Source organism: Pseudophryne corroboree, chromosome 5 (genome assembly GCF_028390025.1).
Source record: "Pseudophryne corroboree isolate aPseCor3 chromosome 5, aPseCor3.hap2, whole genome shotgun sequence".
Classification (NCBI taxonomy): Eukaryota; Metazoa; Chordata; class Amphibia; order Anura; family Myobatrachidae; genus Pseudophryne; species Pseudophryne corroboree.
Genome location: NC_086448.1, coordinates 758,390,345 through 758,406,945, shown reverse-complemented (window position 1 = coordinate 758,406,945; position 16,601 = coordinate 758,390,345). Strand labels below are relative to the sequence as shown.

At 46.0% G+C, this 16,601-nt stretch overlaps 1 protein-coding gene across 5 annotated transcripts in view; it reads right to left on the bottom strand.

Moving 5' to 3' along the window:
- The window catches only part of VPS13B (vacuolar protein sorting 13 homolog B), a 1,616,194-nt gene that overhangs the window by 1,226,235 nt on the left and 373,358 nt on the right, over window positions 1–16,601 (bottom strand). For all 5 annotated transcript variants that reach the window (XM_063924187.1, XM_063924188.1, XM_063924189.1 and 2 more), the window contains exon 17: window positions 2,170–2,354. In XM_063924187.1, coding sequence (XP_063780257.1) covers window positions 2,170–2,354 — 185 coding nt within the window. The remainder of the gene's footprint in view (window positions 1–2,169; window positions 2,355–16,601) is intronic.

Below are 16,601 nucleotides of genomic sequence, written 5' to 3'. Positions count from 1 at the left end.
AATACTTTCTGACAGGAAACTCAGGAGAGCTCCCTGTAATGCACCCAGTCTCCTCTGGGCACAGTATCAAACTGAGGTCTGGAGGAGGGGCATAGAGGGAGGAGCCAGTGCACACCCAGACCTAAAGTCTTTCTTAAAGTGCCCATGTCTCCTGCGGAGCCCGTCTATCCCCATGGTCCTTACGGAGTCCCCAGCATCCTCTAGGACGTAAGAGAAATAGGGTGAGTTGCCCAACACTCGCCCTGTGTCCTCGGCCTACCTAGTCTGCTATATTATTAATACCCAAATACACAGATACCAGGTCGTTTGCCAATATTGGTAAATGTGGTGCTTTATACTTTAGACAAACCAATCCTTTGGCTCTCACACTTCGGAAGTCTGATGGTGACGTGGCCATCACTGCAGTCTATGGAAAGTTTTAACTACAATGCTTCAAAACCCATTTATTAACCAGATAGCAATATCCTCATGTACAGTGTGGTGCAAAATAACAATAGACAAAGCCTGTTTTTTGTTTTGCGGTGTTATGTTTTAATGTTCTTCATTTTAGCTGTATGGCGCTTTTTACGCCCAACTCAGCACCACACTGCTGAAGAACCAATCTCAAAACCACCAGCTAACTCTGTCTCTTTGTAAATCCTAGCTTGTCTTATCCGGACAAATAAAACTTTTGTTTTCAGATCAACCGTTGTCTTAGAATTTCTACTTTTGTTTGAACGACACTTACGTGGGTTTTCCTGTGAATATTAAGCAGCCTTGTATCGATAGATTTACGGATCGCAACAGGGTCTGCAATATCACAACCAGTCACTGATGTGTGCTATCTAACTTCCAACTTTAAAACGACAAAAAAAAACCTAAATCTTACATTATACCAACACATTTGCACACAAGGATAACGGGCGCAGCGTGGAACATCCCCCTGAATTGAACTGCCCCCCCCCCCCCCCCCGTAAATTTAGAGGGGAAAAAAAAACCACACAATATGCTCTCACAGACATTACAAATAAGTTTGAAAACTCTATTGAGATCCCGAAAATGTAGAAATTAGCTCACTACAGAAACACTTCATTAACAATGCCTCTTAAAACACAACCCAATAAAACAAATAGAGTGAAATATTGGGAAAACATTTGTATGTCGTTCAGCTAATACTCGCGGGGGTAAAATGAAAAAGTCACACTTTTCAAAATGGATTTGGATTGGGTGAACTTTCGGCATTAAGGTATACACACCCATAAATGTGTCCATCAAACACCGCCTGCTGGGCACCAATTACGTTTTATTGTTTAGTTCACACGTCTGCTGTTTTGTGCATAATATTTCTGGGTCAATTCATCGACAAATCAAAGGTTTTCCGACACTTTACATTCTGTGCTCGGGGCCTCTAAAACACTGGAGATATTCTTTTCCATTGAGGACCACTTAACCCAATATACGCACCTTCATTCCCATTAAAATGGTCAAGCCCTGGGTGAAAAATCTAAACAAATTTACCCAGGCCAATAACCCTTTACAATCCGGAATCCATTTCTTTGTAAACCATTTCTTAATGTCGCAATAAAAAAAATATACATTTTTGACCAATTTCAAAACACGAAAGTAGCATCATGCAGTCCACAGTCAGATACACAAACTAGATGGCATGGTCATAAAAATTGTACAATTATAAGATCCAATTAAATTCTGCGGAGATTCAGCTGAACATGGAAACCACTAACAAAGAACAAAACAAAAGTGTGTTCACATTAAGGAAGAGGGACTATGATGATCCTATATATTAATCTACCTTCGCCACAGTGAAGTAAGGAGAATTTGGGTTCATTGAAATCCATTATGCACATTGTGGAATATTAATTAAAACCAGAGCACAGGAGATACAGGGCACCTGAGTATATGTTGCAAACAAAAAAAAGTAAAAAAGATTTTTTTAAAAAGTTGCACAAAATGTCTCGATTAGGGCAACTGCTGAGTGCCGAGAGGATCATCCAGTAGTCACTGTACACATCGGCCATTTATCAAAGGAATAATGTTGGGAAAGGCCTAGCACTTCTGATGGGTATGTGACATATCCCCAATGCGAAACCATAGGGAAGATGACAACAAGCCATCTTTAATAGTAAATGTTTGGGTAACATCTGTACGTAGATCAACAACAAGTGATTTTACCTGTAGACGGGAAGACCTCACTCAATAGCACTTCACTCAGACCTGCAGGACTGGAACTGTTCGTGCTGTAAGACCAGCTTTGAAGAATCACTTGCAAGAGAAGTGTTTGAGCTCTTGTAGCTTCAATGGTCAGGTTGGGCAGCTCGAAAATGTATTCGGTCACTGGCACATGTGTACGTTGCGTCCTGGTAAGGGAACAAAGAAATAATGACATATTTGAGGCTTATGCAATTTCTATCTCTTTATACCTAAAAGGCAAGCCCACGCATTGTTACTCTATGATATGACCAAAGTCAACAGAACCCTACAATTATCTGTAAGTACGTGGCACATGAAAGATTCATTCAAAATATCTGTCTTGAAGAGTTATTTCTGTAATAGAATCTTCTAAGTGATCCACCATGTTCAGTTGTTCAAGAGTATCAGATTTAGATCCTTCTGTGTGTGTAGAAAAAGCGCTCAATGAAAATTTAGTCTGCAACAAGATCTTCATATTGATATTCATAGTATAGTTAAGTGCACAGCATGTAGCTTTAGTTATAACAGTGTTTCCTAAATTAGCATCTAAGCTAGTGTACGGCCCTCTAAAGAAGAGACAGATGTAATAAACTAAACCTTCTAACTTGCTGAAGAGTACGTGGGCACCGTCAGACTAGGACATGAAGAACCCACTGGGAGAATACAGTGGTAGGGGCCCATGCTTAAGAATGAGGCCAGCCACAACAGAGGTTTGCCTAACCATTAGAGAGTGCATGTTCTGGGCCCATTGATAAATACGGATAGACACTGCTAGTGCATGCATGAAAATGCACCAGTAGAAATTACACCATAGTCCTGTGCAATATAATGTAGCATATGTATAAGGCATAACTCAAGTGCACAGTCTGGAAGGGATAGGGTTATTAGGTCGACCACACTTAGACTGACAGTCATTAGGTCGACCACTATTGGTCGACATGGTCACTAGGTCGACATGTACTAAGTCGACATTTGTTTTTCACTTCTTTTTTTGAACTTTTTCATACTTTACGATCCACGTGGACTAGGATTGGGAATAGTAACCTGTGCCGAGCGCAGCAGAGTGAAGCACCTTGTCTGAAGCATGGCGAGCCATGAAAGGAGACATGGTGCACTAATTGGTGTTCCCCGTCACTTTATGACGAAAACTACACCAAAAAAAGAAAAAAAAACTCATGTCGACCTTGTTCATGTTGACCTAATGACCATGTTGACCTAAAGACCATGTTGACCTAGTGACCATGTCGACCTAATGCATGTCGACCAATAGTGGTCAACCTAATGACTGTCGACCTAAATGTGGTCGACCTAATGGCCCATACCAGTCTGGAACCAGGGCCCAAATGCATTAAGCCTTACCAAGTGATAAAGTGGAGACTGATAAATAATGATAAAGTACCAGCCAACCAGCTTCCTAACTGCCATGTTACAGGCTGGGTTTGAAAAATTAGTCAGGAACTGATTGCCTGGTACTTTATCACTCTTTATCAATCTCCACTTTATCACTTTTTAAGGCTTAATATATATGGGCCATGTTCCCTAGAGGAGGAAGTGGGACTCTAGGCAGTGGGGCCTACCGGGGGGGGGGGGGGTTTCCCCTGTGCCCCTGCGGGCCAGTGCGTGCCATGAATAATACTGTGAAATAAATACATCTTTCCAGCACAAGGTGCAATGAGTGAGAACATGTATCACATGTAATTTCTTGATCATTCTTGCTGCAATCTGATTATTTAATGAACTAACAAAAATTCTGCATATTTGTGTTGAAATTGCGAGGAGATTGTTACAGCCTACAATCCAAAAATTGGATTGGTTTGTAAAAGATCTGAATTGTGTGTAGACAATTTAAAATTTAAATTTTCATCTCTAATGGGTTCTCATCCTTTAGATGTTATAAATGAATTTAAAATTGTGTTAGCTAAAGATGCAGGAGGACTTGCACAAGACAATGAAGATTGGGGGGTAATTCTGAGTTGATCGCAGCAGGATCTTTGTTAGCAGTTGGGCAAAACCATGTGCACTGCAGGGGAGGCAGATATAACATGTGCAGAGAGAGTTAGATTTGGGTGGGGTGTGTTCAATCTGCAATCTAAATTGCAGTGTAAAATAAAGCAGCCAGTATTTACCCTGCACAGAAACAAAATAACCCACCCAAATCTAACTCTCTCTGCACATGTTATATCTGCCTCCCCTGCACTGCACATGGTTTTGCCCAACTGCTAACAAAAATCCTGCTGCGATCAACTCAGAATTACCCTCATTGAGTGGTAATGGAGTCATTCTTCCACTGGCAGACACCTACAACATTTGAGAAAAGTATGGGCACAAACATTTTCTAATCTTCTATAGTATAATAAACCATAATAAAAGTAGTACTCTACAAATCAAAATAAGATACAAAAAAAACAATAAATATTACTGCATTCTTACTTTAGTTGAACCTTTAACTTAACAGTGCTAAATGCTGCAGATCAATGCGGCCAGAAACTGGTCTTCTGAGGCTCATTGCCTCCCAACTACAACCTCGCCTCCTATTATGTCACATATCTACATTTTTCACTCCATCAATATGAGGCAGGGTCACTGAAGCCGGTGACCTACTCGTTCAAGTCCCCTTTAAATCACTAAAATTATAGTTCTTCATGTAGATTTTCTTGGCATAAATTTGGGGAAAAGGCTGAAATTCCTCCACGGGGACACGGACGTCTTTAAACCCGATACTAAGCTATACGCCAAAGATATCACTTTGATTTACTACAATGCAATATTCAAGTGGAATAAACATTGTTTTCTGGCACCATCTGCACATGTCAAGTGAAGAAAACAATGGACACACAATACTGAATTCATCACAAGCAAACTACAAATATGTCACACATTTGTTACAGATAAATGGTCCCTGGACTGCTATAGTACTACTGAGAAATCCAAGTTCATGGAGGGCTCCAATATCATTATTAATGGCAATTGTATGTACAGGCAGCAGATTCATGTGACGCACACACTACCTGACACAATGCATTTCAGATGGAGCAAATCTAAAAATATACGGAGTGATGGCCAGTTTCTTTCGTTACTGTGACATCTGTTAGACTTTTCTCTATATGGCGTTCATCTGTGTTCTTACACGTTTATATGTGTACTTAGGGGCATATGTATGTACGGGTCTGGGACTGAGGGTCGACAGCACAAAGGTCGACACACCTTAGGTCGACATGGACAAAAGGTCGACATGGAAAAAGGTCGACATGAGTTTTTTATGTTTATTTGGTGTCGTTTTCTTCGTAGAGTGACCGGGAACCCCAATTAGTGCACCGCTTTGCTCGCCATGCTTCGGGCATGGTGCCATCGCTCCGCTACCGCTTCGCTCGGCACACTTTACCGTTCCAATCGTAGTCCACGTGGATTGTTAAGTATGAAAAGGTTCAAAAAAAGAAAAAAATCGTGAAAAACTCATGTCGACCTTTTTCCATGTCGACCTTGTTCCTGTCGACCTTTTGTCCACGTCGAACTAAGGTGTGTCGACCAATTGGCGTCGACCTAAGGTGTGTCGACCTTTGTGCTGTCGACCTGGAGTCTGGATACCGTATGTACTTGTGCATGTATTTATATATGTCTTTGTGTATATACACTGTGTGTATACATATGTACATAAAACTGCACTTTTCACCAGTTTGCAGGTCGAATTCACATTCAACCTATTCAAAGCCGGGCCTGATTTTTCAGTTTGTCAAAAAATCCAGCCGGCCGAAAAACGAGATTTATGGTAAGAACTTACCGTTGTTAAATCTTTCTGCGAGGTACACTGGGCTCCACAGGGAATAACATCGGGGGTGTAGAGTAGGATCTTGATCCGAGGCACCAACAGGCTCAAAGCTTTGACTGTTCCCAAGATGCACAGCACCGCCTCCTCTATAAACCCGCATCCGTGCACAGGAGCTCAGTTTTTGTCAACGAGTCCAATGCAGTAGCAGGTAAAAGAGACAACAATCGTTAGTAGCCACATACACCACACACTCAGGAGAGGGTGTCAGCGGCTAATGCCATACCAACCCAAAAAAGCTAAGTGCGTCAGGGTGGGCGCCACGTGGAGCCCAGTGTACCTCGCAGAAAGAGATTTAACAACGGTAAGTTCTTACCTTAAATCTAGTTTTCTGCTGCGGGGTACACTGGGCTCCACAGGGAATAACATTGGGGATGTCCTAAAGCAGTTCCTTATGGGAGGGGATGCACTGTAGCGGGCACAAGAACCCGGCGCCCTAAGGAAGCACCCTGGGAGGCGTAAGTATCGAAGGCATAGAACCTTAGGAACGTGTTCACTGAGGACCACGTAGCCGACTTGCATAATTGTTCAAGGGTCGCACCACGGCGGGCCGCCCAAGAAGGTCCAACAGACCGAGTAGAATGGGCTTTGATGTATCAGGAGCTGGAAGGCCAGCCTGTACATAAGCATGTGCAACCACCATTCTAATCCCTCTGGCCAAGGTCTGCTTATTAGCAGGCCAGCCACGTTTGTGAAAACCAAACAGCACGAAGAGAGTTTCAGAATTCCGAATGGAAGCAGTTCTCTTCACATAGATACGGAGAGTTCCGTACCACATCCAAAGACCGCAGGAACCACAATCTCCTGATTAAGGTTAAAGGAAGACACCACCTTAGGTAGGTAACCAGGGCGTGTTCTAAGAACTGCCCGATCACGGTGAAAAATCAGATAGGGAGACTTACAGGATAAGGCAGCCAAGTCTGAAACACGTCTAGCCGAAGCAATGGCTAGCAGAAACAAGACCTTAAGGGAAAGCCACTTAAGATCTGCGGATGCAAGAGGTTCAAATGGAAATCCTTGCAAGGCCTCCAAGACCACCCACAAATCCCAAGGGGCCACAGGTGGGACATAAGGAGGCTGAATGCGCAACACACCCTGAGTGAAGGTATGAACATCAGGCAGAGATGCAATTTTTCTCTGAAACCATACCGACAAGGCAGAAATATGAACCTTGAGGGAGGCCAGACGAAGGCCTAAGTCAAGACCTTGCTGTAGAAAAGCCAAAAGTTTGGCCGTACTAAACTTGTAAGCGTCATGATTGTTATTCGCGCACCAAACAAAGTAAGAATTCCAGACCCTATGGTAAATCCGAGCAGAAGCCGGTTTACGGGCCTTCAACATAGTTTGAATGACCGCCTCCGAAAAACCCTTGGCCCTCAGTACGAAAGCTTCAAGAGCCACGCCGTCAAAGCCAGTCGGGCTAAATCCTGGTAGACACAAGGGCCCTGAACGAGGAGGTCTGGTCGTTGTGGAAGTAGAAGGGGACGCTCTAGCGAGAGGCCCTGGAGGTCTGAGAACCAATGCCATCTGGGCCACGCTGGAGCAAGGAGAAGTAGCATGCCTCCTTCTTGTTTGAACTTCCTTATCACTCTGGGCAGTAGAGACACTGGAGGGAACACATATGGTAACCAAAAGTTCACCGGGATTGTCCACGAATGCTGCTTGAGTATCCCTTGTTCTTGCTCCGAAGACCGGAACCTTGTGGTTGTGTCGAGACGCCATAAGGTCTACATCTAGAGTGCCCCACTTGTCCACGAGGAGTTGAAATACTTCCGGATGGAGGCTCCACTCCCCGGAGTGCACGTCCTGACAAAAGAGAATGTCCGCTTCCCAGTTGAGGACCCCCGGAATGAACACCGCCGATATGGCAGGCAGATGCGTTCCGCCCATTGAAGAATCCTTGATACTTCCCTCATTGCCATGCGGCTTCGAGTGCCGCCTTGATGACTTATGTACGCCACTGTGGTGGCGTTGTCCGACTGTACCTGAACAGGTCTGTTCTGAATTAGATGCTGGGCCAGGTTCAGCGCGTTGAACACCGCTCGCAGTTCCAAAATTTTTATTGGGAGGCTCGATTCCTCCTCTGTCCACAGACCCTGAAGGAAGTGTTGCTCAAACACGGCGCCCCAGCCTCTCAGACTGGCATCCGTCGTCAGAAGGACCCAGTTGGACATCCAGAAGGGACGACCCCTGCTCAAACATCGGTCCTGCAGCCACCAGTTCAGTGACAGACGGACCTCCGGAGACAAGGAGATCATGTGAGACCTGATCCGGTGAGACAGGCCGTCCCACTTGGCAAGAATCAGTTTCTGCAAGGGGCGGGAATGGAATTGAGCGTTCTCCACCATGTCGAAAGCCGACACCATGAGACCTAGCACTTGCATCGCTGAATGTATCGACACTTGCGGACGAGATAGGAAGTATTGAATCCAGTCCTGAAGCTTCAGGACCTTCTCCTGAGACAAGAACAACCGCTGGTTGCGGGTCCAACAATGATCCCAGGTGCACCATGCTCTGTGCAGGGACCAGGGAAGATTTCTTCCAGTTGATGAGCCACCTGTGGGATGGTCAGATCCAGATGGCGTAGGAGAACTTCTGGGGAATTTGCCAGGATCAACAAGTCGTCCAGATACGGTAGGATCCTGGCCCCTTGACGGCGGAGTACAGCCGTCATTACCGCCATGACCTTGGTGAATACACGCGGAGCCGTGGTCAATCCAAAAGGTAACGCCCGAAATTGGTAATGGAGGTTGCCCACTGCAAACCTTAGGTATTACTGATGCAACATTGCAATGGTAATATGCAGGTAAGCATCCTGTATGCCCAGGGAGACCATATAATCCCCAGGTTCCAAGGCCAGAACAATAGAGCGAAGGGTTTCCATACGAAACTTGGAAAGCTTGACAAATTTGTTCAAGGACTTGAGGTTGAGAATGGTCCGGGAGGACCCATTCGGTTTCGGCACTAAGAACAGCGGTGAATAGTACCCCTGGCCTCTCTGGGCTAGAGGCACTTGTACTACCACTCCTGTGTCCAGGAGGGACTGTACTACCGAATGAAGAGAGTTTGCCTTCACCTGATCCGAAGGAACGTCTGTCAGGCAAAATCGATGAGGGGGACGATTCTTGAAGGATACGGCATAACCTCAAGTGACGACTTCCCGTACCCAGCCATTCCTCGGTAAACCCTAGAAGTCGGCCCCCACCCTGGGATCCCCCAGGGGGAGGCCCGCCCCGTCATGCAGCAGGCTTGTCAGTTTTGGAAGCAGGCTGACGGGCAGCCCAGGCCCATTTAGGTTTAACAGGTTTGGAAGTGCGACCGTGTTTCGGGTACGCCTAACCTTTTGCTTTTCCGGGAGGACAAAAGGAACGAGAGGAAGTACTCTTAGCCTTCGGCGCCGAAGGAGCAGTACTAGGCAGACATGCCGTTTAAGCAGAAGCTAAGTCAGCCACTATCTTGTTGAGGTCTTCTCCAAAAAGAATGTCTCCTTTAAAAGGGAGTTCCTCCAGGGTTTTCTTGGAGTCCAGATCTACGGACCAGGACTGCAACTAAAGAATCCAGCAAGCCAAGATAGATGTATTAGAAGCCTTGGCCGCCATAATACCGGCATCAGAAGCCGCCTGCTTCACATAATGAGAAGCTGTGACAATATACGACCGGCATTGTCTAGCTTGATCAGAAGCATTGGAAGGCAACTCTGCTTCCAACTCCTGGGCCCACGCCTCAATGGCCTCTGCAGCCCAAGTTGCTGCAATAGTGGGCCTATGCGCAGCACCAGTGAGGGTGTAAATCGCCTTTAAACAACCCTCCACACGCTTATCCGTCGGTCCCTTCAGAGATGTGACGGTAGTCACAGGCATAGCTGAGGATACTATCAGCCGTGCCACCTGCGAATCTACTGGTGGGGGAGTCTCCCAATTTTTACTTAGCTCCGCAGCAAGAGGAGAGCGAGCCAGCATCTTCTTGTGAGGTGTGAATTTCTTACCTGGAGTTTCCCAGAATTCCTGACGTATGTCCACTAAGTGGTCAGAGTGAGGTAAAACTTGTTTAACCACTTTATTTCGTTTGAACCTGTCTGGATTCTTAGGAACGGCATCAGGCTCCATATCATCAGTGACCTGAAGAATCATCCTGATTGCCTCCAACAAGTCAGGAACATCTACCTGTGAACCAGCCTCCCCATCAGAACTATCAGGATCAGTATCTGAGAGGTCAGTATAGACACCATCCTCATCAGATGAGGTGTCTGGGACAGTGGTAGACTGTGAGGAAGTAATGGCCCGTTTAGATGACCCCCTGGTCTTAGGCAGGCGAGAGTCAGATTTCCTTTTAGTCAGTGACTGGTTTAATTGCTGTAAAAGATTGGAGATTTGATCCGCCCAGGGCGGATTAACTACAGGGACCATGATAGGTTGTACCGGCACAGGGGGCGTACGTTTAGTTACAAGCGTAGTTAAGAACAAGGAAAATGTAGCCCAAGGTGGGTCATTTTGAACCCCCGTTGCCAATATTCCACTGGGGGGTAGGGAACCCCCCGAACCTGAACTCTCTGTTGCCAAGTTTTCCTCAAACATGCCTGCAGCATCACCTCCACACACTGTGGGATCAGCTTCAGCTTTGTTGCCCCCTGTAGCCGACATAGCTAAAAGTACAATCTTAGGCAACACAGTACAATATCAGCAGCAATATACCTGACAAACACCCCCTGTGTAGCTTATGTACTCTGCAAACAGGGAATTCAAGAGGTATATGATGACTAAAAATCACAAAGAAAAATACACAATGAGTATATCTTGTGAGACACCTATATCAGATAATAAACCTGACACACTGAGCCCCGTCAAGTCATAGTATATAGGGATAGCAATCTGAGTGAGACACACGAAATGGAGGTCACACAGCAGCTACTTGCACACACATATAGTCACAATGTATAATGCAGAAATTATGACATGCAATAAAACTGCACTGGACTAGCAATACATAGTAATACTCAGTATAGCTATATAATTAGTACAGTAGATATATCAATACACAGTAAAGACTGGATGTATAGCACAGGGTACTTGTACTATATAACCCTGACCAAATGCACTGTTTCTTAACTAACACTGTCAATAGACATGTAGAATATTTAAGTGTCTTGTAAAATGCACAGCGCTGACGTGCAGGCGGCTTTACCCAAACAGTCCCAGGAACAGTGCTGCTCTGTGCAATGGCGCCCAAACACTGACTGGGAGTGAGGGAGAGAGATATATGCAGCTCTAGGGCGGGAACATTACTGTAAATGGCGCCCTGGGGCTGGGGGAGGGGCTACAGGTCCAAGCCTTATCCCCCTGCTGGACCTCACCACTGGTACTATGGGCTTTAATAAAAAAAAATTTATGAGGTAAAAACTGACCTGTGCCCTTTCCCTGGTGATTTAGTGGAGTCCCTGCTCGACCACAGTGTCCATGCCAGCACGCGCGGCCCGCCTCCCACCGGCTGCGCCGGATCGCGATTTCAGCGGGACCCGTCTAGGGGACCCACTTACCTGCTCCCTGAATGCAGCCACGCGATCCAGGAGAACTTCGGCGAGTGTGTGACTAACGGTGAGCAAACCGGAGCCTCCGCTGTAAGTACCCGGCAACCAGGGCGCGGGAGTATACAGCGCCGCTGGGGGGGGGTGATGGAGCTGCAGCAGGAGATGTCAGACTGACATCTATCACTGCTGTAGCCCTTGAAGTCTTCAATCTTCGCTTAAAAAGCTCTTCTCAGGGCTGCTGTAGCAGCCCACCTGTTGTATGCCTGCTTACTGCATGGCACCAACTACAAAACTGAGCCCCTGTGCACAGAGGCGGGGTTATAGAGTAGGCGGCGCTTTGCATCTTGGGAACAGTCAAAGCTTTGAGCCTGTTGGTGCCACGGATCAAGATCCTACTCTACACCCCCAATGTTATTCCCTGTGGAGCCCAGTGTTCCCCGCAGCAGAAATAAGTTTGACAGTTTTTTGGTCTGTTTTCGACCATGCCGATTAGAAAAAAAAAAAAGGCATGGCGAAAACGGAGCAAAAACCTGTCGAAAACGCCAGCAATTGAATAGCCAACGGTCGAATTCGTGCCGGTTTTCTGACTGTTGGAAAACTGGGCACGAATTGAATACCCTCCAAAAGTAGCCAACTTGAAAAGCATACAAACTTACCAAACTGTCCGATCGATGAAACGGGCAATGTAACTATCAGTGTGTACCCAGCTTAAGAGGAAGATTTTACTATGCAATGGTTTGTAAGGAGCTTCAACAGAGTTTAAACACAGCAACAGGAATTAATGCTAAACCAGGCTTGATTAACATTAATTCCCATTTCTGTTGAAAACCACTGGAAAAAGACGACAACGATCAACAGCTCTGATAAGGCAATGGTGAGTAAATTTATCCCTAAAGTGAGAGAATGAGAAGTGGATACATAAACATACAACTTGAATAAAGGTTCAGGACACATTACGATCACACTGCGGCCGGCTGCATGAAACCTGCAACACATTCTCCTACTTTGTGGTACCTGGAACATACCAAGTAATGGTCCAGTGAATCTAAAATATACACACAAACAAACGGTAACGTGATGTGCGAAACAAGGCCCAATCTAAAACACTTGTTAACCAAAAATATCTCCCAAAAGCACAATAAAGCATATATTGTTAATTAAAAACTGTAAATATACGTGAAAATCCAAAATCAAATATTTTCTTATTGTGGGTTTAAATAATCTCCAAGGAAATAAAGCAGCGAGGGCTTCTGTTTTCTTTTTCCGGCCTTATTAAATAAACGGGGAAAGGGTTGCCTTCGGCATTAGAAGCCGTATCATGTGTGCAGCAAATGCTTCCAATAAAAGTCTCATTAATTGGGAAAGAAAAAGATAAAAGAGCAAGAAAGGCCGCATTAGGTCTGCTTCATTTCAGGGGTTAAATGTAAACACTGCTTTTAGGAAAACCAAATTAGGCACCCCAGCGCACCTGTTTATCCAGATTGATATTAGTCATTTAATGTTCTACAGTAAAAAGTATACAATACTCTAGACGCACTCATGCAAGGAAAGCTGGGCATTGGGGAATAGAGGTTCTCACACGTTTCTTACCATAAACTCACTTGGCTTGGCTACGGAGAACAGTCAGGACATAAAAATGGGGACATGTATGTTAAAATAAGAATTTACTTACCGATAATTCTATTTCTCGGAGTCCGTAGTGGATGCTGGGGTTCCTGAAAGGACCATGGGGGATAGCGGCTCCGCAGGAGACAGGGCACAAAAAAGTAAAGCTTTACTAGGTCAGGTGGTGTGCACTGGCTCCTCCCCCTATGACCCTCCTCCAGACTCCAGTTAGGTACTGTGCCCGGACGAGCATACACAATAAGGGAGGCATTTTGAATCCCGGGTAAGACTCATACCAGCCACACCAATCACACCGTACAACTTGTGATCTAAACCCAGTTAACAGTATGACAACAGAAAGGGCCTCTTAAAGATGGCTCCTTAACAATAACCCGAATTAGTTAACAATAACTATGTACAAGTATTGCAGATAATCCGCACTTGGGATGGGCGCCCAGCATCCACTACGGACTCCGAGAAATAGAATTATCGGTAAGTAAATTCTTATTTTCTCTATCGTCCTAAGTGGATGCTGGGGTTCCTGAAAGGACCATGGGGATTATACCAAAGCTCCCAAACGGGCGGGAGAGTGCGGATGACTCTGCAGCACCGAATGAGAGAACTCCAGGTCCTCCTTTGCCAGGGTATCAAATTTGTAAAATTTTACAAACGTGTTCTCCCCCGACCACGTAGCTGCTCGGCAGAGTTGTAATGCCGAGACCCCTCGGGCAGCCGCCCAAGATGAGCCCACCTTCCTTGTGGAGTGGGCTTTTACAGTTTTAGGCTGTGGCAGGCCTGCCACAGAATGTGCAAGTTGAATTGTGTTACAAATCCAACGAGCAATCGACTGCTTAGAAGCAGGTGCGCCCAACTTGTTGGGTGCATACAATATAAACAGCGAGTCAGATTTTCTGACTCCAGCCGTCCTTGCAATGTATATTTTTAAGGCTCTGACAACGTCCAACAACTTGGAGTCCTCCAAGTCGCTAGTGGCCGCAGGCACCACAATAGGTTGGTTCAGATGAAATGCTGATACCACTTTAGGGAGAAAATGCGGACGAGTCCGCAGTTCTGCCCTATCCGAATGGAAGATTAGATAAGGACTTTTATAAGATAAAGCCGCCAATTCAGATACTCTCCTGGCAGAGGCCAGGGCTAGTAACATAGTCACTTTCAATGTGAGATATTTCAAATCCACCTTTTTCAATGGTTCAAACCAATGGGATTTGAGGAAATCTAAAACTACATTTAGATCCCACGGTGCCACCGGAGGCACCACAGGAGGCTGTATATGCAGTACTCCCTTGACAAAAGTCTGGACCTCAGGGACAGAGGCCAATTCTTTTTGGAAGAATATTGACAGGGCCGAAATTTGAACCTTAATGGATCCCAATTTGAGACCCATAGATAATCCTGATTGCAGGAAATGTAGGAAACGACCCAGTTGGAATTCCTCCGTCGGAACCCTCCGATCCTCGCACCACGCTACATATTTTCGCCAAATGCGGTGATAATGTTTCACGGTGACTTCCTTCCGTGCCTTAATCAAGGTAGGAATGACTTCTTCTGGAATGCCTTTCCCTTTTAGGATCTGGCGTTCAACCGCCATGCCGTCAAACGCAGCCGCGGTAAGTCTTGAAAAAGACAGGGACCCTGCTGTAGCAGGTCCCTTCTCAGAGGTAGAGGCCACGGTTCGTCCGTGAGCATCTCTTGAAGTTCCGGATACCAAGTCCTTCTCGGCCAATCCGGAACCACTAGTATTGTTCTTACTCTTCTTTGCCGTATGATCTTCAATACCTTTGGTATGAGCGGCAGAGGAGGAAACACATACACTGACTGGTACACCCAAGGAGTTACCAGCGCGTCCACAGCTATTGCCTGTGGATCTCTTGACCTGGCGCAATATTTGTCCAGTTTCTTGTTGAGGCGAGACGCCATCATGTCTACAATTGGTCTTTCCCAACGGTCTATTAACATGTTGAAGACTTCTGGATGTAGACCCCACTCTCCCGGATGAAGATCGTGTCTGCTGAGGAAGTCTGCTTCCCAGTTGTCCACGCCCGGGATGAACACTGCTGACAGTGCTATCACGTGATTCTCCGCCCAGCGAAGAATCTTGGCAGCTTCTGCCATTGCACTCCTGCTTCTTGTGCCGCCCTGCCTGTTTACATGGGCGACCGCCGTGATGTTGTCCGACTGAATCAACACCGGCTTTCCTTGCAGGAGAAGTTCCGCCTGGCTTAGAGCATTGTAGATTGCTCTTAGTTCCAGAATGTTTATGTGAAGAGACTTTTCCAGACTCGTCCATACTCCCTGGAAGTTTCTTCCTTGTGTGACTGCTCCCCAGCCTCTCAGGCTGGCGTCCGTGGTCACCAGGATCCAATCCTGAATGCCGAATCTGCGGCCTTCTAATAGGTGAGCCTTCTGCAACCACCACAGAAGTGACACCCTTGTCTTTGGTGACAGGGTTATTCGCAGGTGCATCTGCAGATGCGACCCTGACCATTTGTCCAACAGATCCCTTTGGAATATTCTTGCATGGAATCTGCCGAATGGAATTGCTTCGTAAGAAGCCACCATTTTTCCCAGGACTCTTGTGCATTGATGTACTGACACTTTTCCTGGTTTTAGGAGGTTCCTGACCAGATCGGATAACTCCTTGGCTTTTTCCTCTGGAAGGAAAACCTTTTTCTGAACCGTGTCCAGAATCATTCCTAGGAACAGCAGACGAGTTGTCGGGATTAAATGGGATTTTGGAATATTCAGAATCCACCCGTGTTGTCTTAGCACCTCTTGAGATAGTGCTAAAGCTGTCTCCAGCTGTTCTCTGGACCTTGCCCTTATTAGGAGATCGTCCAAGTATGGGATAACTAATACGCCTTTTCTTCGAAGAAGAATCATCATCTCGGCCATTACCTTGGTAAAGACCCGAGGCGCCGTGGACAATCCGAACGGCAGCGTCTGAAACTGATAGTGACAGTTTTGAACAATGAACCTGAGGTACCCCTGGTGTGCGGGGTAAATCGGAACGTGTAGATACGCATCCTTGATGTCCAAGGATACCATAAAGTCCCCTTCTTCCAGGTTCGCTATCACTGCTCTGAGTGACTCCATCTTGAACTTGAACTTTTTTATGTAGAGGTTCAAGGACTTCAGATTTAGAATAGGCCTTACCGAGCCATCCGGCTTCGGTACCACAAATAGAGTGGAATAATACCCCTTTCCTTGTTGTAATAGGGGTACTTTGACTATCACCTGCTGAGCGTACAGCTTGTGAATGGCTTCCAACACCCTCTCCCTTTCGGAAGAGACGGTTGGTAAGGCAGACTTCAGGAAACGATGAGGAGGATCCGTCTCTAATTCCAACCTGTACCCCTGAGATATTATCTGCAGGATCCAGGGGTCTACCTGCGAGTGAGCCCACTGCGCGCTGTAATTTTTGAGACGGCCCCCCACTGTCCC